The 26521-nt window shown below is 42.0% G+C and overlaps 1 protein-coding gene across 1 annotated transcript in view; it reads left to right on the forward strand.

Moving 5' to 3' along the window:
- Nucleotides 1-25837, forward strand: part of SCN11A (sodium voltage-gated channel alpha subunit 11) — a gene marked incomplete at its 5' end in the record, with an annotated part of 69092 nt that extends 43255 nt beyond the window's left edge. Inside the window, 10 exons of the mRNA XM_080676106.1 lie at nt 60-174; nt 2343-2497; nt 5517-5690; nt 6540-6641; nt 7586-7858; nt 8540-8593; nt 10257-10398; nt 18507-18607; nt 21660-21930; nt 24305-25837. Of these exons, the coding sequence (XP_080532232.1) occupies nt 60-174; nt 2343-2497; nt 5517-5690; nt 6540-6641; nt 7586-7858; nt 8540-8593; nt 10257-10398; nt 18507-18607; nt 21660-21930; nt 24305-25341 (2424 nt within the window). The 3' untranslated portion in view covers nt 25342-25837. The remainder of the gene's footprint in view (nt 1-59; nt 175-2342; nt 2498-5516; nt 5691-6539; nt 6642-7585; nt 7859-8539; nt 8594-10256; nt 10399-18506; nt 18608-21659; nt 21931-24304) is intronic.
- Between the last annotated feature and the right edge of the window lie 684 nt (nt 25838-26521).

The following is a 26521-nucleotide window of genomic DNA, read 5'->3' on the forward strand; positions in this document are numbered from 1 at the left end:
ACAATAGTGAGAGAGGGTGTTGATAAGTGATTCTCCCTTTTCTTTGTTCTGATGTACAGAAGTCTGATGCTATCAGTGTGCTCTCGGAATGTAGCACCATCGACCTGCAAGATCCCTTTAGGCGGATACCTGAAATGGTTCCCCAAAAGGAACCAGAGAGATGTTTTCCAAAAGGTAAGTGGTAGTATTCCTGCATCCAACTCACAGAATGCTTGGATGGGATTCTATTATTCTTTGAAGCTCTATGGTTTTGATGCATTCATTCTTTCTACTTCTACTGGAGACAAAAATGAAGAGAGGTCACTCATGGGTTCTTGGGGTCATCATCAAGTCTAGTCTTAATTTGGGTAGGCTCAGCTTACAGAGACCAACCACCAGGGTAGAAACTCCAGAAAACTTTCCAGAAAGCCCAGTGGGCCAATATGTCCACCACTTTGTAGAGTCCCCAGTACATCAGCTGTCAGGATACACTTGAGTCATAGACTAAAAGAACTTGACTGTAAGTTTAGGGTTGACTAAAACCCCTGCCAGGCCTTCAACTCATTCCTCAAGATTCTTCTCTGAACACAGGATAACATTGTACCTAAGAGCTTTGTCTCTGGAGCCAGACTGCCTGAGCTCAAATTCTGGCTTCTCAGTGTTTAATTTCTTTAACCTCTCTGTGCCTCATTTACAAAATGGTACAGCAATAGTACCTGCTGAAAAGGGTTGTTATAGGTATGAAATGAATGAATGTAAATCACTTAGAATAGTGCCTGGCACATAATAAGCAATCAACAAATGCAGCATTTTCTGATTCCTTGAGTGGATGTAGTGGTTTCTTCCTGTGTGCCTTCATTATTTTCTGTATTCATTGAGGGGAATTTATTTCTGTCCACCTCTCCCATGAGGTTCTTAAACACAAAAGCAATAACATACTCAATATTGTATCTCTAGTGTGAGAATAGAACCTGCCCAGATTATGGGCTCAATAAATGTTAAGCACATAAATAAGTAACTTACAAATTAATAAATGAATCTAAAAATTAAAAATTTCTCCATCAGTTTGGGACTAGATTGGGTTCAGAAGGAACACTAAGAATGGGTTTTAGTGTTGTTTGACAGCTCTAAAGCTGCCCAGGGGGTCTGGGGTCAGGCTAGAGCTAGATTGCTATTCTCTTTACTTACATTTGGACTGGTCCTTGAGGTATGGAGAGGATGTCAGCAATGGAGATGGAGACAAAAGGGGGAGATTGTTCTAAAAGAAGAGAGGAGTAGGGTAAGAGAAATACACTTTTAGGAGAATTAATTTATTGATGTTCTGAAAGATGGAGAGAGGTAAGGGGCAGACTGAAGAGACCTCACAATGATTTAGGAAGATGATGAGAAAGGAGTAGAATGCTGTAGTCACCATGAAGTAAGCATCCACAGAATTTAGGAGGAGAGCAGGAGACAAGATGAAAAGGTGATGTGATTCATCTAGATGGCTTGTGTGTTTTGGGACCAAATGCTCAGCTATTTGTAAGTATCTTGACAATTGATCAAACTCTTCCATGGGTGGTTGACAAAGCCTGTGTCCATCCATGCCTCGTTCCCTACAGTTCTTAGGACACTGTTTACTATTGCCAAAAACATTGCTGCATAACAAACAACCACAAGACCTCAGTAGCATACAGTGATAAACATGATTCAGCTCATCTAGGCTGACTATCTCTGCTGATCTTGGCTGGCTTTATTCATGTGAGTGGTACTGACTAGGAGTTGGCTGATCTAGCCTGGGTTTAACTGCAATGTGGCTTCGTGTAACATGCCCTCTTACTGGAACCAGTTAGCTGACCTGAATACAACTTTCTTTAAAAAAAAAGGGGGGGGGATGGGGGTTTTATTGATTTCAGAGAGGAAGGGAGAGGGAGAGAGAGTTAGGAACATCAATGAAGAGAGAAAATCATTGATCGGCTGCCTCCGCACACTCTCCACTGGGGATCAAGCCCAGAACCCGGGCATATGCCCTGACCGGGAATTGGAACTGTGACCTCCTGGATCATAGGTTGACACTCAACCACTGAGCCACACCAGTCTGGCATATACACCTTTTTTATGGAGATGGTGGAGGAGAGCAGATGGAAACATGCAAGGCTGCTTAGGGTCTAGGCTCAGAACTGGCTCAGTCTGCTCTATTGGCCAAATCAAGTTGCATGGCTGAGCCCAGATTCAAAGGGTTGGAAAAAGACTCTACCTCTTTAGTGCAAGGAATTGCAAAATCACACAGCAAGGGGCATGTGTACAAGGAGGGATGAAGAGTTGGGTTGTTAATGTACTTTACTACAGACACTAATGGCAGTGCTACTGCCTGTTCCTTATAGGCCTGGCTTGCTGCTTCCCATGCTGTGCTGTGAACAAGAGAAAGTCCCTCTGGATCTTATGGTGGAACCTGCGGAAAACCTGCTACCAAATAGTGAAACACAGCTGGTTTGAGAGCTTTATTATCTTTGTGATTCTGCTGAGCAGTGGGGCATTGGTAAATTATCATATCTTGTGGGGACATTGGGGAACAAGGCAGCTGGGGGAGCTGCATTCTGACTTCACCTTCATGGGGCTGTGAACGTGGGGGGAATGGGCACAAGTGGGATCTTTACTGCTGATTCCCCTTGGGGATAGGAGTTTGCAGAACAACTTCTGGTGTCATGCTACAAGTGGCAAGCCCCCAAGCCAAAGGCACTTTACCTACAGGGAATCATGACCCAACCTCGCACTCTAAAGTGGCCCCTGAAGTCTGGCCCTTTACCCCAGGTCTGTCTGTCATTCTTGGAGGATTTCTAGACATTTTCACTCTATCCTACCAGTTTCCTCCTTCAGACAGCAGCACTCCTTCTCTCTCTTTTCTTGAAGACCATAATGCTTCTTTCTAAAAGATAAAATATGAGGAGAAGGCTACAGGGACCAGATGAGGGTATACTAAGTTGCCTTAGAGTTTTCCATCACTTATAATCCCTTGAGAGGAGAGACAAAGAAATGCCGCCTTATGTGCATGGCAGATCCTTCCAAACCGAGGTGTCTTGTGTCCCAGTGAGGTTTGGAAATAACAGAATCCATCAGTTTCCAGAACCACATAGTCATAAACTCCATCCAGCTCTCGATCCTCACCTTTTGGTCCTTTTTGCTCCCTGCTTCACCTCCCCCTTTGCTCTTATCACCAATATCTCTCTCATTTTTTCCTCTCTCTTTTCCCCTGCCTCCCTCCCTCCTTCTATCTTTTGTCTTCCCTTAAAATGGCCATACTATAGAACTAAATTGTCTTCCTACTTGTTATGTCAAGTAAGTGGAGCCCTGGGCTCCTCCTTTTGAATTTGGAGTGACAGACATCTTGCAGTATGTTCCTAGCAAATAGAATGGGACAAGGAAATGTCTCGCTTCTTTACCCCCGCCATTCTGGTTAGTGCTCTACACCCGTGCAATCTCTGGGAGAAAGGAGATGAGCACATACTGGGACCCATCAGAGGCTATGACCAACAGACTCCTCATTTATCTGCTCACCACAATGTATTCCTCCATCAAAAGAGCAGATCTCTCTAAAGCTATCAAGAGAAGTTCCTTGATTAATTTCTATTGCTAGTCCTTGGCCTTTGGTTTCCTATAGTCTTCTGGTGATTATAATCTCACTGGCTGTCTACACGCATTCAAGTGGTAGGGGGTTATAATTTACTCCACAAATGGTACTTGGTGTATACCAAGCCCTGTGCTAGTCAGTGGGAAAGCAGTGGTGTTGTCAAAAGGCCACACATGCCCCATGGCACCATGTGAGAAAAGGTTTAATCAGAGAAGTAGCAGAGGACACACAATCCTCCTCTTTCTCATCTGCCTTCAGCTGAGGCAAGTGCAGGCTGGGCAGAGCGAGTTGAACACACAAGCAGAGGGTTCCAGGAGAGGGACCCAGGCCCCGTTTCACTGTACATTATTTGCAGAGAAACAGAGAAAAGAAACACCTCGTTGATTGCCAGCAGCCTTAGTTATCACATGGAAGTTTATTAAAAATGCAGAGTCTTAAGCCCACCCCAAACCTGCTAAATCAGAACCTAGGTGATTTGGGGCTCACTAGAGTTTGAGAAGCTCTGGTCTGGGAAACTATGTAATAATGGGAGCTTCCTGGGTTAGTAAATGGCCTCATTATAATGTGGGAGCCCCAAAGAGCAGTTGCTGATTATCAGCTTGCTCTTCCATTGAGCTAACTCAGACCTCCGGAGCCAGCTTGTTGCCAAGTTTCCAAAATGAGAGAGAAAATGAACTTCCAAAGCCATTCATACTTGTCTCTCTTTAAGAGACAAACACATGGATAAGTCCCTGACTTCCAGGAGCTTGGAGTTCAGTAGGAAAGACAGATGGAGTCTGGCAATTATAGACCAGGACCATAGTGATATACTCAGAGAAGCAGTGAGTGACATAGGGCCGTGTAGGGTGGCAGCTAACCCAGTCTTGGTGGAAGAAGGACAGTTTCCTATAGAAAAGATCAGCAAATCTGAGATCGAAGGGCTGACAAGGAGCCTATGGGGCAGAGGCAGAACAGAGATGGAGGTCCTTCCCTAGTCAGTCCCACTGGGGAGTTGGAAGCGAGACTTACTCTTTGGCTTTCTTTTCCCCCAGAGCCATGGAGCTGTGGAAACCTCAGTCCCAACAGCAGGGCTGCTTCCTTTCTTGCTTTCTGTGTTTGCCCAAATGTCCTGGCACATTTAGTGTCAAGGCCCCTCCTCTCCTTCCTTTCATCTTCAGTAACTCTGTGAAGGCCAAACCCCCCCCCCAAAAAAAAAAAAACACAAAAAACAGTGTGCATCCTCATTCTATAGACCCCGAAGAAGCACACACACACTTGGGCTGAAGGAAATGTTTGTACGTAGCATGAAAATGGGTCTCTCTGAAAGCCAGGGTGTCTTGTTTGCATAGTCACAATTAATGAATGTTTAGTTTTCAAAGTAATTTACATTGGGAGCTCTAGCCCATAGCATCTCGAACTTTTGCATGTCCTGGTGCACATACAAAATGATCATGTGTGTAGGGAACACTGAGGCAAATAGATAAGGCTGTTTGTGGTAGGAGGCAATGGGCCTTGGGGTGGGCCAGATAGAGAATGTGGACTAAGGTGTTTGGATTTGATGTTATAAGCAACAGAGAGCCACTGAATAGAGCCCCTAAGGTAACTAGGAGGACAAAAGAGATGGTGTGTGTGTGCCATTCAGTGGTTTTAGAAAAGTCATCAGGAGAAGACCAGGAAATGGTATGGTGATTTGTTAGGCAGATGTTTTTATATTCCAGGGGCCAGTGATGAGAGCCTGGGGAACATAGTGGCAACAGAAGTCTAGAAATAGGATTTTTCTTCTTCCAGTTTTATGTAAGGAATTGATTCCATTGGAAAAATTCAGCCTTAATACCTGTTGAGCAAAACTTTATCACCAAGAGAGATATTAGTTTATTTGAAAAAGAAAAAGTAAAGTCAGCAAGGAGACCTGTGCAAATATTCAGCCTGGCCTATGGCTTTATCATTTCAGATATTTGAAGATATTCACCTTAGTGAACAACCCAAAATCCAAGAATTACTTAATTGTACTGACAATATTTTCACATACATTTTTATCCTGGAGATGGGTCTGAAATGGGTGGCCTTTGGATTTCAGAAGTATTTCACCAGTGCCTGGTGCTGGCTTGATTTCACCATTGTGATTGTAAGTGTACCATCTCTCTTAAGGGGTAAAGGAGTGTGGTGTCTGCAACTTTATCTCAAGCAATTTAGGAAAAAAAATAAGAGAGAAAATGACAAAGCTGATGGGGTGAAATGTTAATAACCAGTGTGTATTTCTTTCTTTTATTTTTTAAAATATATTCTTATTAATGTCAGAGAAGAAGGGAGAGGGAATGATAGAAGCATCAATGATGAGAGAGAATCATGGATTGGCTGCCTCCTGCACTAGGGCCCACAACCCCGGTATGTGCCCTTGACTGGAATCGAACCAGGGACCCGTCATTTCGAAGGCCAACGCTCTATCCACTGAGCCAAACCAGCTAGGGCCATCAGTGTGTATTTCTAAAACAAAGGTATTATTTCACATAGTCATGGTGCAATTTTGACAGTAAATTTAACAAGATCCAATACTAAAAAATCTATTTTCAGATTTTGTCAATTGTTACAACAAAGTCCTTTATAGTTAATTTTCTGTATTCCACCCATCACTATTTCCCCCTTTCCATACCTCACCCCAATTCAGTATCCAATTCAGAACCCCACATGACATATCATTGACATGACTCTTTTGTTTCCTTTAATTCACAACAATTTCTCAACTTTTCTTTATTTTTCATTAAACAACTAATGTAAATGCATCATTCTTACCTGCACGAACTATAGTTTTGCCAGACAAGGAGGAAAGAGCCTCTCCATCCGTTCTTCCCCTTCCAGCAGTGTCTATGTGTCTGGATAATCCACCTGCCTCTTAGAATGAAGGCTCTTAACCCCACATTGTCTTCTCTGAGCATTCAGGCAGGCATACTACCCAGCAGGCTTCTCTTCCCACCAGGTGTCTGTGACCAGTCTCATTGACTTAAAGGGCTTGAAATCCTTCCGGACTCTTCGTGCACTGAGGCCCCTGCGAGCTCTGTCCCAGTTTGAAGGAATGAAGGTACATTCTTCAAGTGCATGGGAGGTACTTTCTTCAGTTAGCAGGAAAAGGCAGAGCATTTCTCTCTGGGCTAAGAGGGCTTTCCTTAAATTGCCAAGCTTTTCTTGGACTCCTTCCCATCCAGCCCATTGCTTAGAATGTGAGAAATGGAGAAAAGTGTAAGGTAAAGCCACCATCCTAAAAGAGCTTCTGTGACATGGACTATGGCTTCCCTTGAATCCTAAGGCAGGTGTTCCATGAGTGTAAGTATTTCTCTCTTTCCGTGTCCAGCGTGGCTAGAGAGCGGGTCCAGTTCCTGAGTAGGGGTGGCTGGGGATTGAGAAATAAAAGAAAGAGACAAGACTCAGAGATAGAAAGAAAAAGCTGGGACCGGGTGGGACCACCGTCCTCTTCTGATGGAGAGACAGGGACAGTGACCCAGAGCCAATCCATTGAGTTTATTTTATATCCCAAATACCAGGAAGTTTCACCAAAAGGTCAAGACAAAGGAGATTATTTGCATCCTTGAGTAGGCCCTGAGCATTCCTGGTGCTAGGCTGGATTTAGATATCAAAACCACTTCCCCACACCATGGGCTGAAATGAAGGTCAAGCTGACAACACCCTTGCCCTTTTGGCAAGGCGTCTTCCCAGGGCGTGGCTTTGCCGATGCCACTGGGTTCAGCTGACAATAATTAAGGAATGCCCATGTGCCTTCCCAGGCGCTGTCTACACATGAGTCTCCAACACCATCATCAGAGGACACTTCTCAAGAGATCCTGAGTGGCAACTAAAAGGACCCATGACCTATGCAGCTGAGAGCAGGGCTTGTCGTGGAGTTTGGGGAGGGCCAGGGTGGCGGGTAAAAATAGGAGTTCTAGGAGCCCTACTCCTATCCTGGGACAAACAAGAGCATGGTGAGTCTTACACTTCTGTTATGTTTTTCTTCTGTTTTGTTTCCTTAAGGTGGTAGTTAATGCTCTCATAGGTGCCATACCTGCCATTCTGAATGTTTTGCTTGTCTGCCTCATTTTCTGGCTTATATTTTGTATCCTGGGAGTAAACTTGTTTTCTGGAAGATTTGGAAGATGCATGAATACAACAACTAACCCGGCTTTACTTATAAATCACACCATTATTGCAAACCGAAGTCAATGTTTAAGTGAAAATTTCACCTGGGACAAACTGAAAGTCAACTTTGACAATGTGGGAATGGCTTACCTCGCCCTGCTGCAAGTGGTAAGTGCTGTTAGCATGTTTGTCACTCTTAGGAAAATCATAAATTATTTTTCAACGAATGAAAATACAGTGACTCCCCTGAGGCAATAGAATCAAATCCCAGTTTCTCATGTGAGAGCCAGTGCCTTCTGGAATTGCTCTTCACTAAGCATCGCCAACTTTATTTTCTACTGAGCCTCAACCTTCAAGTGATGCCCCTGTTGGGTCTGTCCCTCCTACTCTGTCATGGGTGATGCCTTGTTCTTCAGAGCTCCAATCAGAGAGGAGAGGAGCCTCAGAGGCCCTGCTGCACCATTAGTAATGGTTTCTTGTTGGAAGTCAGTCCCAGGTCAAGCCACAGCTGCCAGGTCTTGGACTGACAGTGCAGACAGATGTGGCATCAGGAGAGAGCCTTAAACAGGCTCTTTCCAGAAATTGATTTGTAGCTTCTCTAGCAATTTTTAAGGCAGAACTTTCTTGTTTCTAAACTTTATATTTTGTGTAAATTAAGAAGAAGAAAAATCCAAGACACACATCCTTGCATTCCTTTCTACTGTCCTTTTATTTGGACATTCTGTCCTCGAAGGGTGGTACATCATCTTACACACATCTGCCCACTGGCCTTGCTTGCTTTTGCCTGGGACCTATATGTTGATGGCAAGTCTATAATTGTGTTCATGTTTATCTACTTTTTTGTTTTAGGCAACATTTAAGGGCTGGACAGATATTATGTATGCAGCTGTCGATGCCAGAGAGGTGAGCTTGTGTTCTACCATGTTCTTGAGTGCTGGGGTCAAAACAGGGATGTTATGACTACATCCTAGCATGCTCCAAAGTCCAGTCCTCTTTCTCCATAGTGGCCAAGGAGAAACCACTCAGGTAGGAGATGGAGCCAGAAACAGCAACAGAATCACAGGATGCCTTGATTTTCTTCTCTTACCTTTTCTCCAAATGAGTGGGTAGGCAGAAGCCATTTTTCAAAGGGTACTTGCCCTTGACTGGGAAAATTGTAAGATGGGACTAGGTGTGAGCACGACAGCCCCTCTCATGGCTTTAGGCTCTCCCAAGACTAAAGGGGTTTCTGATGGTTGTCAACCATTGAATTCTAGTTAAATAGAAATTGATCATGGCTTCCCAAAGCTAGAAGAATACTCAGTGATCTCATTTATTTCTATTTCCCAATTGGAAAATTGAGGAATTGAAAGGATGAGTGTTGTCCAAAGTCATACTTTCCAAAGTCATACTGTGAACAGATGGTTGAATCATGAAAGGAATCAGCATTGTTTGTTTTTTTTCTATCATCACACACGTGTGTGTCTGGTGTTCCATTTGAGAGTCTTTAGAGTTGATATCTGGCACATAGTAGGTGTTCAGTACATGTGAGCTGGTAGTAGCAATAGAAGTGCTATGAGTAGTTATATGAGTGGTAGAGGCAATTTATAACCAAGGAAATATTTAAAAATATTAATGTGCTCATTTTTTTTGGTCTGAGTATATGGCCTTCCTCCTGGTTTACTTTGAGCATCCATCTGCCTTGAGGTGGAGCTTGGGGATGGGGAGGAAATCTTATGCAGATGCATGATAGAAAGGGTATATGGCTCACATATGTGGGTGGAAGTATATGGAGGGGTACCTGTCCTGATACTGGTCCTGGGACATTCTAGTTGATGTGTGCTGGCTTCTAGCATCATGGCCAGTCTCTGTGTAGCTGTGGAGCATCCTGCTAGTCGCAAATATTAAAATTACAAGTGGTTAAACAATGGGCATTTCTATCCTCTCAACTCTTCCTGGTCTTAAATACTGACTTGCTGCCATATTCCCCACATGGTCTCCTGGCCCAGCAGTCTACTCCATTCCTTACTATGAGGCCCAACATGGCAAACCCATGGCTGTCAACCCCATGTCTAAGTCACATGAGAACTGAAAAAAGTTTAAGAGGCCTCTCTCTATCCCCAGCATTCGATGCTTTGAGTCACACTTTTGGCTGGGGAGCTTGGTTTTAATTAATTTGTGTCCATTCTGGAGCTTGGTCATTCATTCATTCATTCATTCATTCATTCATTCATTCATGATATACTACATGTCACAAGGTATGCTAGGCATCAGGGATTCAAGAGTGACAGGACATAAGCATAAACTAAATACGATGTGGGCTCTGTATGAAGGATGTAATTGTTCAACAAGAGTTGGCAGTTAGTTTGCCTCTGGTAGTCTCACCGCCAGTCTGGCTCCCTCCCACTGCATGGTACCCTGAGCTAGGAGGAATTGAGGGGCTTTCTGCAGGCGCCATGGCTGTCTGCAGTGGGCTGAGGAGTTAATGCTGCTGCTGAAAAATACTTGGTCTTCTAGATGAGGTATTTAATATGGCTTATATTTCTCTCCAGTAATTATTTTCTTCTCTCATTAAAAAAATTCCTAGAAGGAAGACCAGCCAGTATTTGAGACGAACAAGTACATGTACCTTTACTTTGTATTTTTTATCATCTTTGGCTCATTCTTCACTCTGAATCTCTTTATTGGTGTTATAATTGATAACTTCAACCATCAGCAGAAAAAGATAAGTATCGGGGTTTTCCTGGTTTGGTAATTTACTTCTCTTCTCCAAAGCACTTGAGTGAAACATAATTCTGGTCTAGATTGTTGTGCAAAGTAGTCTTTATCATCAGCATGAGAACAAAGAGGGGGCCACCTGGAGACGAAGCTTGAAGATGTGACTGAAAAGGGACTAAAAACAGCTAGGTTTTATTAAACCATTGTTTTATCTCTCCATTCTACTCTTTAACACAAAAGAGATTGTTGAACCCCAATAAAAAGGCAACTACCAGAATCAGTATTTATGACACTACAGTGATATTTTAGTAATCTTTCAAGTGTAACTTGTTACCCAGGATAAAAAGAATACTCTCTATAAAAATAAATAAATAAATAAATAAATAAATAAATAAATAAATAAATAAATAAATAATTTTAAAAAGCCCTAGCTGGTTTGGCTTAGTGGATAGAGCGTCAGCCTGGGGACTGAAGGGCCCCAGGTTCAATTCTGGTCAAGGGCACATACCCGGCTTGTGGGCTCAATCCCCAGTAGGGGGCATGCAGAAGGCAGCCAATCTGATTCTCTCATTGATGTTTCTATCTCTCCTTCTCGCTTCCTCTCTGAAATCAATAAAAATAAATGGAAGGAAGGAAGGAAGGAAGGAAGGAAGGAAGGAAGGAAGGAAGGAAGGAAGGAAGGAAGGAAGGAAGGAGAGAAAGAAAGAATACTCTCCCCTATAGCAAACTGTGTCCTGGCTCCCAACACCCAAACTCAGCAGATTCATTGGAACAACTGGAAAAGAAGATGGTTGGGGAAGAGGCAGATTGTTTTAGGGAAATTCCCCATGCATTGTAATAAACAAGCTTTTTTTTTCTGATTTTATCGTTCATAGTAAATGTGGAAGATGAAAAGAAAATTTAAATCATCCATAAGGTGACCACCAAATGATAGCCATTTTGGATTAAGGCTCATCTCTTTGGTACAATCCCTCCCAGTTACTTCCCAACTAAATATGTATTCCTTTTATACAGTTGAGATTGCATGATATTTTAAATTTTGTACCCCCCCCCCTCCTTCCCATTAGTCATGAGCCCATGTCATGAAATCATCTTTGTTGTAAGAATTTTGGGCACTGAATTACATCCCATACTATGGATAGATCATAATTTATCCTGATCTTTCTTCCCTTTCCTAGACATTTAGTTCAGTTCTAAATTTCTTGCTCTTCTAAAACTGTCACAAACATTCTTGAACTTCTCTCTGGGTATCTGATTGTTTCCTCAGGATAAGTTCTTAAATTTAAGGCATTAAAGATATACTATCAAATAACCTTTCAGAAATAGTGCTGGGTGTGCTCCTTTTGCAAGATATGAAAATGCTTCTTCGTTCTTTTCTCATCACCTTGGTTTTTATAATTTTTAATCTTTTCTAGCTTGATGGATAACAGTGTTATCTCATTGCTTTATATTCCTTTACGTGATCATTTGTGAGGTTATACATGGTTTCACAGGATGGTGGCCATAAGGATTTTTCTCTTAAGAATTATGTTTTTAGCCTTTGTCTCTTTTTAAAATTGAGATTGTCATCTTTTTCTTATATTTTTATTTAAAAAAATTTTTTTAAAAAAATATGTTTTATTGATATTTTACAGAGAGGAAGGGACAGGGATGGAGAGCTAGAAACATCTATGAGAGAGAAACATCGATCAGCTGCCTCCTGCACACCTCCTACTGGGGATGTGCCCACAACCAAGGTACATGCCCTTGACCGGAATCAAACCTGGGACCCTTCAGTCCGCAGGCCGACGCTCTATCCTCTGAGCCAAACCGGTTTCGGCATTTCTTATATTTTTATTTAGTGAGTCCACTTTGTGACTTGCTTCTTGTATTTTTGTAGTGACCTTTTTGACTTACAGACAATTAGCATATTCATGGAGTCAAACTCCCAATCTTGACCTTTTTGACTTCTTCTTTTGCATTTCTGAATTCTAAAAACAGGTAACTAAATATTATTCACCTTTTGTTTTCCCAGTTTTGGGGGGCTCTTTTTTATTTTTCTGTTGAACTCTTTTAACCCATCTAGAATATACCTTGATACTGATGAGCCCTCCTAGTATCTGCAGGGAGAGCCAGTCACTACCCTTATGCAACTATTAGTCACTGCTGTTACTCGGGAGTGTGCTATATGGAGTCACCTCTGCAATATGCAGCTTGATTGCAATCAATACCTGCAATTTGGGTGTCAGGCCTTATGATTTTAGGTTTCAGCTTACATTTGAAATCACGATTCTGATTAGTCTATAGCAATTTTGTTTTGTTTTACTTTTATTACAGAAAATTTCAGACATGCACAAGAGTATACTAAAATGAACCCAAACTACCTATCACCCATCACAATATTTATTGATTTAAGAACATTCTTATGCTATCTGGCCTCACCCAAACCTGCCACCAGGTTTTTTTTGTAGAACTAGTCAGATACATCATATCATTTCATCCACAGATTTTGAGAACATAGCTCTTTTTAAGCATAACCACAAATCAATTATCTCACCTAAAAAGATGAATATGAATTCTTTAAATTTGTCAAATACCCAGTCCATGTTCAAATTTCCTCCAGTCTTTCATTTTCTTAAAATACTTATTTGTTCTTTCATTGATTAATTCATGTGTATTAAAGTTAGTTTCTTTTCAAATCAGGATTCAAATAAGGGCCTCCCATTTGACAGCTTCCTTGCTCTCTGGAATAATGAGATGTGCCAGGCCTAGTCAGACCCTTCCTGTCCCAGATCTGGAATCAGCCGTTCTCTAAGGAGTGCTGGGTTTGTTGTGTGAGGTGGTGTTCTGAGACCGCAGTTTGGAATGCTCGTTGTCATTGTTTCGAGGCTTTTTCGGTGGACAGAGCTACTTCACATTTAGGACTCCTGGGAGCCCTAACCGGTTTGGCTCAGTGGATAGAGCATCAGCCTGCGGACTGAAGGGTCCCAGATTCGATTCCGGTCAAGGGCATGTACCTTGGTTGCGGGCACATCCCCAGTAGGGGGTGTGCAAGAGGCAGCTGATCGATGTTTCTCTCTCATCGATGTTTCTAACTCTCTATCACTCTCCCTTCCTCTCTGTAAAAAATCAATAAAATATATTATTTAAAAAAAAAAAGGACTCCTGGGAGATATATGTGGAAATATGAATACTGATCATTCAAATTCAGGACTCTGAGGTTTTCATTTAACCGATACATCTGTATCTCCTCTCCTCTACACTGAGAAACCTGGTTCTCATGGGCACAGGAGATGATAGCAGTACCATTTTCCATACTTACTCACTTTCTCTATCCCACAACACACACTTAGGACGGCTCAGAAAAACAGTGTTAATACTATCATAATGCATATGATTACTGAAGACACTTATGTCTGCCAGCCATCCTGAAACAACCTGATTAATTTCTAAGGCTCTATTTTTATTTTATTTTTACTTTGGTATAATGCACATAGCACAAAATTTACCATCCTAACCATTTTGATCATACAGTTCAGTGGTATTAAATACATTCATCACCACTATCTATCTTAATAACTCTTTTCATCTTGTAAAACTGAAACTCTGTACCCATTAAACAATAACTCCCATTCTTCTTTCCCCAGCCCTTGGCAACCATCCTTCTACTTTCTGTCTCTGTGACTTTGACTACTCTAAGTATCTCATATAAGTGAAATTATACAGTATTTGTCTTTTCGTGAGTGGCTTATTTCATTTAGCATTATGTTCTTGAGTTCATTTTGTTTGTTTATTTGTCTTATTTGTGCATTTGTTGCTTTCGGTTTTATATTTACACTAGAAGCCCAATGCACGAAGATTCGTGCAAGAAGGGGCCTTTCTTTCCCTGGCTGCCAGTACCACCTTTGCTCCGGCCCCAGAGCCGCCTCTTTCCGCTCCAGCCCCTTCCCACACTGCCCAGAGGCCCTGAGCAGCTGGGGCGGATCGGAATGCCTGCGTCCCACCCCACCCCCGGCCGCTTGGCGCCTGCATATGCAAATTAACCCTCCATCTTTGTTGGGTTAATTTGCCTACTCACTCCTGATTGGCTGGTGGGTGTCGTGAAGGTATGGTCAATTTGCATCTTTCTCTTTTATTAGTGTAGACTAGAGGCACAGCGCACGAAATTTGTGCACTTGGAGGGGGGTGTCCCTCAGCCCGGACTGCACCCTCTCACAGTCTGGGAGCCCTCAGGGGATGTCCGACTGATGGCTTAGGTCCGCTCCCTATAGGAGCGGAGGCGGGAGAGGCTCCCACCACTGCTGCTGCGCTAGCCAGCCATGAGCCCGGCTTCTGGCTGAGTGGCACTCTCTCTGTGGGAGCACACTGACCACCAGGGGCAGCCCTTGCATTGAGCATCTGCCCCCTGGTGGTCAGTGCGTGTCATAGCAACCAATTGTTCTGCTGTTCAGTTGATTTGCATATTAGCCTTTTATTATATAGGATAATGTCTTATTATGGGCAAGGCCTCTAATTCAATTTTTTTTAGGTAGTTAAAGGGAGGGGCAGAATTTTCACTTGAGCCTGAAGCTAAAATTGCCCTTAGCTCAAAAATCTGCATACCACTGAGACACATCTTGGTGAGGCTCATTCTGAACCCCCACACTGTTCTATTATGTGTATAAGTATTGGGAACCATCTTATCTCTTTAGTGAAAAGAACCTTTTGTTATGTTACAACTAGTGTACCAGTGCACAAAATTTGTGCACATTAAAAGGGGATTAATTAGAGGAAATAATTTAATATTGCTATTTGCCCTTTCTCTTTAATAGAAGTGTCAGAGATGAAAGAAAATTAGTAAAATGTATATGAAAACCTTCCTCCTGTCAGAGTCTGGGGCACACCATGGGACCCAGAGTCAAGTCCCCGCCCATCCACATGTGCCTCAAAATCATGTGAGACCCAGACCCGGCCGTCCTCCCCACCCCTCATTGGCCTAGATCCAGACCCAGCTAGTCCCACCCTTGTAAAGCCCCACCGGGCAGGGGACGTAGCCTCAGGCACTAGGACGGGGGGCATGGCCTGAGGTCCCCCAGCCCTGACTGGGGTAGGGGGCATGCCTTGAGGTCCCTCGTCAAGTCTCACCAGGTGGGGGCCATGGCCTGAGATCCCCTGTCAAGCCCTGCTGGGTTGGGGGCATGGCCTGAGGTCCCCCGTCAAGCCCCGCCAGACACGGGGGGGCACAGCCTCAGGTCCCCCGGCCCGGCACTGGGAGGGGGGCACAGCCTCAGGTCCTCCTTCAAGTCCCGCTAGTGGGGCGCAGCCTGAGTTCCCCCAACCCAGCACTGGGGGTGCACCTTGAGGTCCCCTGTCAAGCCCCGCCAGGCAGGGGGGCGCAGCCTCAGGTCCCCTGGCCCGGTGCTGAGGCAGAGGGTGCAGCCTGAGGTTCCCCGGCCTGGTGCTGGGGTGGGGGGCGTGGCCTGAAGTCCTCTGTCAAGCCCCACCTGGTGGGGGGTGTGGCCTGAGGTCCCCCAGCCTGGAGCTGGGGTGGGGGGGAGCAGCCTGAGGTCCCCTAGCCCAGCACCAGGACAGGAAGTGCACCTTGAGGTCCCCCATCAAGCCCTGCCAGGTGGGGGGACATTGCCTGAGGTCCCCTGTCAAGCCCCACGGGGGTGGGGGAGGGTGTAGCCTCAGGTCCCTGCTGATTGCTTGTTAAGGCTCCTTATGGGAACTTGGCCTCAGCTGTGGGTGCAGCCATCTTTGTGATGGAGTGATGGTCAATTAGCATATTCCCTCTTTATTAGATAGGATGACTAACTTTATCTCATGAGTTGTATTTTGGCTTTAAGCCTGTATCCAGTATTCATATAGCAACTTCAGCTCTTCTGTTCAGTGTTTACCTGGCATATATTTTATTTTATTCTCTCTAAATCTTTCTAGATTTTTATGTATTAGATAGGAATAGCCCATGGACACAGACAGTAGTCTGTCGAAGGCCTGGAAGGGGCAGGTGCAGGGTGAAGGAGATCAATGGAAAAAAAAAAAAACACTAAAAGGGATATCTGTAATACTTTGAACAATAAAGATACATTTTAAATGAAGGAAACTATCTTAGTTGAAAAGAGTTTTATGTGAAATAATATAAGTAATTGCTCTACACTGTACTTTATATTCTCAACTCCTCTCAAAGAGATATTAATTGACCCTGTGTTCACTGACTGCAGGACTGACTTCCGCCACTCGAACCCAGCACTGACTGCAGGACTGACGTCCGCCACGCCGACCCAGCACTGACTGCCACAGAGGCTGCGATCAGAGCCTGCTTCTCTCTTCCGGCCTCTGTCCAGGCCTGATCACAGCCCCCTAGGCAGTCAGTGCTGGGTCGCTGAGGCGCCCGCAGCATGGCAGTCAGTGCTGACTTCCAGTGTTCAATCGAGCCTTCGGTCATTACAGACCCTGGCTCTTTATATATATATAATGAAAAAATAAATTAAATTAAACTTAATTTATATATATGTGAGTGAAGTCATATGGTTCTTGACTTTTTCCATCTGACTTATTTCACTTAGCATGATATTCTAAAGATCCATCCATGTCGTCAGAAATGGCAGTATTTCATCTTTTTGTATGGCTGAGTAGTATTCCATTGTATATATGTATAACATCTTTATCCAATCATCCATCAAAGGAATGTAAATTGGTACAGCACTATGGAAAACAGCATGGAGGTTCCTCAAAAAATTAAGAATAGAGCACCATATGACCCAGCAATCCCTCTTCTGGGTATCTACCCCAAAAATTTGAAAACATTTATTCATAAAGATATATGTATCTTTGTTCATTGCAGCATTATTCATGCGGGCTAAGACATGGAAACAACCTAAGTGTCCTTTGATGATGCACTAAATTTTTATGAAGTTTAATTTATTTTTTCTTCTGCCTTTGGTGTCATACTAAAGAAATTATTGCCAAATCCAATGTGATGAAGCTTTTGTCTTATTTTCTTCTTAGAGTTTTGCTGTTTTAGATTTTATATTTATGACTTTGATCCATTTGAGTTAATTTTTATATATGGCGTCAGGTAAGGATTCACCTTTATTCTTTTGCATGCAGGTACCCATTTTCCCAGTGCTAGTTTTCCCAGTCTTTGAAAAGGCTGTCCTAGGGCTGTATATTTTTGGTCCATACTGGTGGTGTAAATTCAAATCCCATACCCACATCAAGGCAGGCCTGGATTCACAGATTATCAGGGAAGATTGGGTTTTTACCCACATGCACACTGAGACAGCTTCCTAGTTGTCTTTCATTGCCAACAAATTCTGTCATCTTCACCTTTTCATTGGCAGCACTTGGAAAGTTCAGATTCATACAGGACTTCAGCAGAAGCCCACTGCCTTTTCTCCCATGACCCCTTGTGGTTATTAAAGCCCAAGATTCTAGTTTTTACAGAGATTAGAAAATGCTCCTAGACCAACTGTGGCTTTAGAACGAATTTACTGCTCTGTCTTATTTTTTTTTAATCTCTCTTGATTTTTAGACCCTAGAGATTTTCCTTACTTTGGTAAGGAAAATTGGATTGTTCAGCTATACAATTTAAAGGAATTCTCTTCTGTTTTATCCAGGATGTCTAGATATTTTACTTAAAGTCCCCTAAAACTTTCAGAAATGAAAAATCTAGTTCATTTTTCTATTCTTTTTTGCTCAGTAGTGAAAACCCTTAAAGCTGTCTAATTTTTATTTCTGAAAATGGCTCTTATTAGTAGTGAGTTATATATTCATTCATTTAAGAGAATTTTAATTGCCACTGAGTGGGATTTTTTGTTTAAATTGTGTCATTTATATTTTTGTTGCACTGTGGTTTGATTTATGCAACCTGAAATATTTCCAGTTTTGTAAAGATTCTGTAGATGTTTGCAAATAATTTGTTATCTTTGTTTATATTCTAAAAGATGATATATAATTGATAAAAGTAATATTTCTCCTCTATTCCTTACTTTAAACCCGGTTTCCTTTCAGCCCTCCCCTAGAGTCCAGCCTCTTTTGCTTCCCATTGCAATTTTAGGAATTAATGATAGAAGTGGAATATAACTTTATTTCTGACAATTCAGAACATGTTCCTAAAACTGTTAATAATTAACTCTCCCCTTCTTCATATACTTAGGTGGCCAAGACATTTTTATGACAGAAGAACAGAAGAAATACTATAATGCAATGAAAAAGTTAGGATCCAAAAAACCTCAAAAGCCCATTCCAAGGCCTCTGGTAAGAGAAGTAATTGATTCTAAATACACAGCTCATTACGTGGTTATGAGGAACTCAGATGTCAACACTGCTGCTCTTCTTTAATTTTTAAAATTTGCAGACTTTTCCCAAGAACAATAAAAACCCAGATGCACAGGTGTATGGCTCAAGTCCTTAGGATAATTAGACACTCATGTTCAATAGTCAGAGTCTGGGTAACAACTCTCACTTGCTTTTTAGTGAGCACACAACAGGTGCTTAGTATATACTCATTGCAATGACGAGAAGTTAGCAGACTTTTTTTTCATTGAATTTATTGGGGTAACATTGGTTCACAAAACCATCCAGGTTTTGAGTATACAACTCAACAGAACATCATCTGCACACTGCATCGTGCACCCATCCCCCCAAGCAAAGTCTCCATCTTTTTACCCTCTGTGCCCACCTCCACCTCACCGCCCCCCTTCCCCTCTGGCTGTCACCACACTGTTGTCTGTGTCTGTTAGCAGACTGCTTTAATTTCATCTCGACCAGTTTAAAATGTATTTATAATATATTTTGTCAACTTTTTCAGCTGTGAAGTTGAGGCCATGCATACTCACTTTCACTTCACAAATGTTTATGATAAACTTTCTGTGTCAGGCACTGGCAAACATTTCCTGTAAAAGGTCAGGCAGTAAATATTTTTGACTTTGTAGGCCTTATGGTCTCGGCTGCTGCTGCTCTCTCTGCCATTGTGCCAGAAAAGCAGCCACAGACGACACAGAACATACGTGGATGACTGTATTCCAGTACACCTTGATGTAGACACACTGACGTTTGGGTTTCATACATGTTTCATATGTCAAAACGTTATTCTTCTTTTGAGGTTTTTCTCAAACATTTAAAAACATAAAATCCATTCTGAGCTCCCAGGTTATATAAAAACAGGCGGTGGGCCAGATTTGGTCTATGGGCGTAGTTTGCCGATCCTGGTTTAACTGGTATGAAAGGGCTGCTCAGTGCTCACAGTCTAATTGAAGGGCTGGGATTTGAGAGCGTTCAGTTATAAAGTAATACAACAAGCACCGTTGGTAGCTCTGACAAGTGAGTTTGAAGACTTTCAAGGTGGAGAGGGTCAGCGGGGACAGTAGAATGGAAGAAGGGCTTGAGAACTGAAGCGCGTGGAAGATTTTGATCTTTTCATTTGAACTTAGACCCCAAAGTATCAAAGTGTGTTAAATTTACTGCTCTTCCCAGCACACAGAATAGAGCCTGGCATCAAGTGTGTCCTCTGTATATGTTTGTTTGTTTGTTTGTTTTTGCTTTTCAGATCAAGTGTATTTATTTATTTGTTTGTTTGTTTATTTATTTAATTGTCTGAAGTTTTACATATGTCTCCTTTTCCCCCAATTAACCCCCCTCCCCAGCCATTCCCACCCTGGGCAACCCCTCACCGCCCTGGTGTCTGTGTCCATTGGTTATGTTAATATGCATGCATATAAGTCCTTCGGTTGCTCTCTAACGCCCCCCCCCCCCCCCCGACCTGCCATTTGTCTTTGGATCGATTCTTATTCATCAAATTATGTTGATCATTATATCCCACATATGAGTAAGATCATGTGATATTTATCTTTCTCCAACTGGCTTATTTCGCTTAGCATAATGCTCTCCAGTTCCATCCATGCTGTTGCAAATGATAAAAGTTCCTTCTTTTTTATAGCGGCATAGTGTTCCATTGTGTAGATGTACCACAGTTTTTAATCCCCTCATCTGCTGATGGGCACTTAGGCTGTTTCCAAATCTTAGCTATTGTAAATTGTGCTGCTATGAACATAGGGGTACATATATCCTTTCTGATTGGTGTTTCTGGTTTCTTGGGATATAGTCCTAGAAGTGGGATCACCAGTCAAATGGGAGTTCCATTTTTGACTTTGTGTATCTGTTTTTGAATGAAAGAATGTTTTAGGGCACATGCACACAGCCCATCCCACTAGGATTAAGTATTTGTGTTGCACTAAAAATGTCTGTGAATGGCAGGGCTAAGTGTCTAGAGTTTATATAATGAGAAATTTTTGACCAAGGAATTAATGATGAAATTATATTTGGGGAGATTAAATCTGTCAACAGTAGGTGTCAACTTCCCTAAATCTAGCTTTTCAGTACCAATCTCACCTATTAGCACTAATTTCACTTTGAAGTTTTTATCTGAACATGAGCCAACACAAAAGACACAGATAATTTTTACTTACATGTATGTGTTATACAACCACTGACTCAACACCAGTTGGTCCCAGATTTGGAATTAACTCTACTCATGAGACACAGTATGTTTACCAGTCTATTTCATGAAGGATATGGAGCTAGCAATGCATCACACAGCTGGACAGAGTTGCAATGACACAGATGCAGCATCTAGGCCATCTATGTACAAACCAGTATACAAGTTCACTGTCGGTAATAACATCAAGTAACCAACTTTTCTGTTTCCTTGTTTAGTAATCATTGGATCAGAATCCTACTTACTTACCCTTATCCGCAGGTGGAACAAAAATTAGAAACTTGGCATCTAAGAATTGCTTGAATGTAGTTTTGGTTAAGTATAAGCTTTGATTAATCTGAACTGACAAGTGGAGCCTTGGAGGCAATAATTCCATTTTTTCCAACCTAATTATGTGAGCAGGTATTCTTTGCATTAATAGTATTGAAATCAAAATATAGAAACACATGAAACATAGAGACCAAAGTTTATCTTTTTATTATTAAATCCAACATGAGCTGTTTTATTTTTGCAAAACATCCTCCATCACATCAAAATTATGTTGCTACTAAGAATTTTATTTATTTATACTTTTTTGTTTTAAAATAAAATTAAAGCTATAAGCCTAAAGCTTAAAAACCAATTATTTAATTTAATTTAAAGAAATGAAAATATTATAAAGAATTTTTTGCTTTTTAAAAAGGGTTTGTGCATTTTCCAGGAAGCTGCTTTAACTGTAAGAGAGAATACATTCTGTTGTATATGCCTTTTTTATTTGTTATTTCATCCTTACAACTCAGAGTGACCTATGATTCCTTTCTTTTTCTCTCTCAGAACAAATGCCAGGGTCTCGTGTTTGACCTGGTCACACACCAGCTCTTTGATGTCTTCATCATCATCTTCATTCTCCTCAACATGGTTAGCATGATGGCTGAGTCATATGGCCAGTCTGAATCCATGAAATCCATCCTTGAGCGTCTCAACCTGGCCTTTGTGGTCATCTTCACAATTGAGTGTCTCATCAAAATCTTTGCTTTGAGGCAGTACTACTTCACCAATGGCTGGAATTTGTTTGATTGTTTGATCGTGGTCATTTCTATTGTTAGTAAGTAAAATCAGCAGCCAGAGGGGTGTTAATCTGAGAGCCAGGAGTAAATTCATATTATTATTTGGAAGTATGTCCAAACTATCCATAAAGCAACAAATGAGGCTTAATGTGATTTCTGAAAACATAGGTGTGCTAATGCCATTCTTTACTGGCAAGTTGCTAGGTGATAGAATAATTTCCATTCCCTCGACTGTCTACCCAATTGGAGTAGAGAGTTAAATAATAATGTGGGTCATTTAGTCAATGGAGATAGACAAAATTAAGGTGACTTAAAAGTCTCTGTGGGGTTACCTGGTTAATCTTGGTAACCGAGTCAGAGTTCTATCTTCCCTGTGAAACTATAAGCCCTAATGAACATTTTATAATTTTAAGGATTTGGCATTTAGTTTTCATATTTTTCTTTAGTTCAAAATCCATGAACTATACTTATCTCTACTGCTTGGACCCCATTCACCAGCTAGGCTCACTCCATAATCAGTATATTTTCCCTAACCATAGGCAGAACTATAAGGTTTATGAAAGAAGAATGGGGTGGAGGAGAGGGTTATTGCCATATACCTTTATTCTTCATGCTTAACCATTGAGTTTACTCTGAGTTTTTGAAGTCTGCTTTTAACTAAACCAGTAATTTGAGTTTTTATAATTGTGTAAAGTTGCCCGGGGGCCTTTCTTATAGTTCAAAAAGCAGTGGAAGCAATAATAACTGATTTCACAGGTGGAAGCTTTTGTGCTATTTCAGAAAGGATGCATTAAACAGATATTTTGGATAAAACTATTTTGGTTCCTATCACTGCAGCAATGGCGTTTTTCAGAGGGCAAGTTCATAGGCTATTCTGGCTTTTAAGCCATGTAGTTAAAGTTTACCAATAGATCCATGTGCTTACAGTTAAATAGATCTTTAATTTTTATTAGTAAATTCCAATTATAAATTCTGGTGAAATTGACAGAGGCAATATGCACATTGAGCCAAATCCTGCTCACCAAAGGCAGCATTTTTTATTCCTTTGCCAGTAGGTCTGCCATTCAACTCTTAGCCGCTACACTTTCTCAAGCTCTTTCCTAAGCTTTTAGAGAAATATACAATGAGAGTGAGCCACAGTGAGTCTCTAGCAGTTAACAATCCAGTTGTTAAGACCTACTCACCTTAAAGAGTCAGAAACAGAGAAATTAATTGAACACCAAAGTACATGGTACACAGATGATTGATCTCAGAGATGGGACAGATTACTGTGGACTTGATTACTTAAAGAACTATTCCTGGAGGGGGTGGGCCTTAAAGGATGGACCTCCTCCAGTGGTTGCTAAATTGGTACTTAATGAATTCTACATCTCACCAGGGTTGGCTGCCCAACTAACATGTGAATTAAACTTCTTGGACACAATTGGGCAGTCAGTGAAATATGTCATCAATTAGTAATTATTAGTCATTAGGCGATAGCAGATAGTTTTGGCTGCCATCACCCTGAAGGACCTTGGAGGACCACCAGAGCAAGGCCATGTCTACACATTCCAACCATGTATAATATAGGGGTCAAATGTGAGTTGTTTTAAATCTTTGTTTCACTCGCCCATAGAGTAGGCAATGAGAGAAGAGAGTGACATTATAAGCCAAATATTAGGCAGTTTTCAGAAACCTCTGCTTGAGATGCCATTTCTGAGGTGTCTACAACAACAGAGAAAGTATCTCTAATTTAGTCCCTGAAATATTTTGAGTTTGGACTCAGGAGTCCTTAGAATGAACATATTAACAAATATATGAGAGATCCATGGCAGCTTTAGCCCAAAGTGAGCATCCTAACACTACCATCTCCTGACCACACCTATGGCAAGCTGTGTTCAAACTCCTCTATACAAATAAGAACCTGTTACTTTAAGGAACTTTGAGGTTAGGTTTTCCACAATTTCCACTGAAACTCGGGCTCAAGCCAGCCTTCATTAGCAGAAATTTCTCTTTATACTCTAATCTAAAAGACTCCATCTGTAGTTCATCTGTTTTCCACTCTATACATCCAATAAATGTGGAAAACTATTATATTATTACCCCACAAATGACTTTAAATGCCCAACATAGATAATATATTTCAAGTTCATGAGATAACTCATAAAATAGCCTTTCATAAGCTACATTTTCTTTTCTTTCCTTGGGTCTTTAGGTCCCACCTAAAACTGTATGGCCCTTGGAAATTGTTTTCCAAGTTAAGGTACAGACAGATGTTTCCCCTTATATGGGTAAAGAAAATTCTTAATTTTGTGCATAAATTAAAAGGTATTGATAAAAGCCAGTCCCACTAAGATTCCAAGTCAGGAGAGACAGTCTGGTCTAAAACCGGAGGCCTGCTAGAAATTGACGGGCTCTTTTCCTCTTCCTCAGGCACAATGATTTCTGCCTTAGAAAACCAGGAACACATTCCTTTCCCTCCGACACTCTTCAGAATTGTCCGCTTGGCTCGGATCGGCAGGATCCTGAGGCTTGTCCGGGCGGCACGAGGAATCAGGACTCTCCTTTTTGCTCTGATGATGTCCCTTCCCTCTCTGTTCAACATTGGTCTTCTACTCTTTCTGGTTATGTTTATTTATGCCATTTTTGGTATGAACTCTTTCTGTAGAGTGAAGCAAGACTCTGGGATTGATGACATATTTAACTTCCAAACTTTTGCAGGCAGCTTGCTCTGTCTCTTCCAAATAACCACCTCAGCAGGTTGGGACACCCTCCTCAACCCCATGTTGAAATCTGAAGATTCATGTAACCCCAACAAAGAGAACTGTCACCTCCCTACCATAGCCATAGTCTACTTTGTCAGTTACATCATCATCTCCTTTCTCATTGTCATCAACATGTACATTGCTGTGATTTTAGAAAACTTCAATACAGCCACTGAAGAAAGTGAGGACCCTTTGGGTGAAGATGACTTTGAAATGTTCTACGAAGTCTGGGAAAAGTTTGACCCAGAAGCCACCCAGTTTATCAAATATTCTGCCCTTTCTGACTTTGCTGATGCCCTTCCTGAGCCTCTGCGTGTGGCAAAGCCAAATAAATTTCAATTCCTAGTCATGGACTTGCCCATGGTAAGTGGAGATCGCCTCCACTGCCTGGACATTCTCTTCGCTTTCACCACGAGGGTACTCGGTGACTCCACTGGCCTGGACAGCATGAAGGCGATGATGGAGGAGAAGTTCATGGAAGCCAACCCTCTGAAGAAGTTATACGAACCCATAGTCACCACCACCAAGAGGACAGAAGAGGAGCGATGTGCTGCTGTCATTCAAAAGGCCTTTCGAAAGTACGTAGTGATGGTGAAGACGAACAAGTGTGCCTTGGAAGACAGGCCGCATTCACCACTCCAGACACTCTGCAATGGAGACTTGTCTAGCTCCGGGGTGGCCGAGGGCAAGGTCCACTGTGACTGAGCCCCTTGCTGCCACCCCTACCTCACAGCCTCACAGCCTCTGAGCACCGGGGACCCACAGCCCAGCGTTTGAACAAACAGTGGACTCGTTGAACTAGTTATTCCATTTTCTTGGATAAAAGAAGTGCTATTTCAGGGTTCACTTCAAATGGTTTCTACAGTGCTATCAGATGAGGCTGCCTGACTATAACCGCTGGTACTGTTTTAACTAGAAAGGGCTGTGGAGGACACACTAATGTTAGGATTGAAACACAGTTCGAATTATGTCAAAACAAAGGAATAAGAAAGAAACAAAAAACATGAAAATTTTTAATTGTTTTTTCATATGTTTTGAGGTACATTATCTAATATCTTTGTTTAATGTTTTCCCCAATGCAAGACTGTGGCTTATCACATAGAGCTCTTTTGCATGCTAAGTAGTAAAAATTCAAAACATGCCAATAAAAAAAAAAGCTCACTGCAGATATTTTTACCAACATTAGATATTTGGAGTTCATTTCAAACCCAAAAGCATGATCTTGACTTGTCAATTACCACCATATCTTTCACCAGCTGCAATCTCTGTTATATATATTTGGATAAATAAACAAACAAACGAATGAGGCTTTCATTTTGCATTTTATTCAGAAAATACACTAAAAAGCCTATTGTTTGGTGGTTGTGTAAGCAATGGTTTAAATGTGGTGCTTTGCTTGGAATTAAAGGTGGAAGCAAGTGGTATACTGATAAGGTGTAACAGTTGGCTCTTCAGGAAAAAAAAAAAAAAAAAAGCAGCCAGGATTTGTAGTATTCGCTGATCTCTGAGGCGAATACCTCCATCCTGGCTGATTTCAAGCTACTGACATGATGTTTCTGCAGATGGAGCTGGGAAGAAGTGTCCAGCATCCGGTCTCACAGGCTGGCCAGCACACCGCTGGCTGGAACCAATGAGAAAGGCTCATGTGACTTTGGTAACAAATATGCAGTGGGCCCCTTCAGTGGAGACAGCACCCTCTCAGCAGCACCTGGACCCCAGGGTGCAGACGCCACGGGACATAGTGGTTAGCTGGTGACCTGAGCCACCTGATGGACCCTACACGTAGTTCTGGCTGGATGTCTGCTTGAAAAGCAGCCCAGACAACAAGCCAGGCCTATCCAGAGGGCCTGGCCCCAGGGCTAGCTCAGGACCTCCCTGAAAACTG

The sequence above is a fragment of the Plecotus auritus genome (assembly GCF_963455305.1).
Source record: "Plecotus auritus genome assembly, chromosome: 6".
In the NCBI taxonomy this organism is placed as follows: domain Eukaryota; kingdom Metazoa; phylum Chordata; class Mammalia; order Chiroptera; family Vespertilionidae; genus Plecotus; species Plecotus auritus.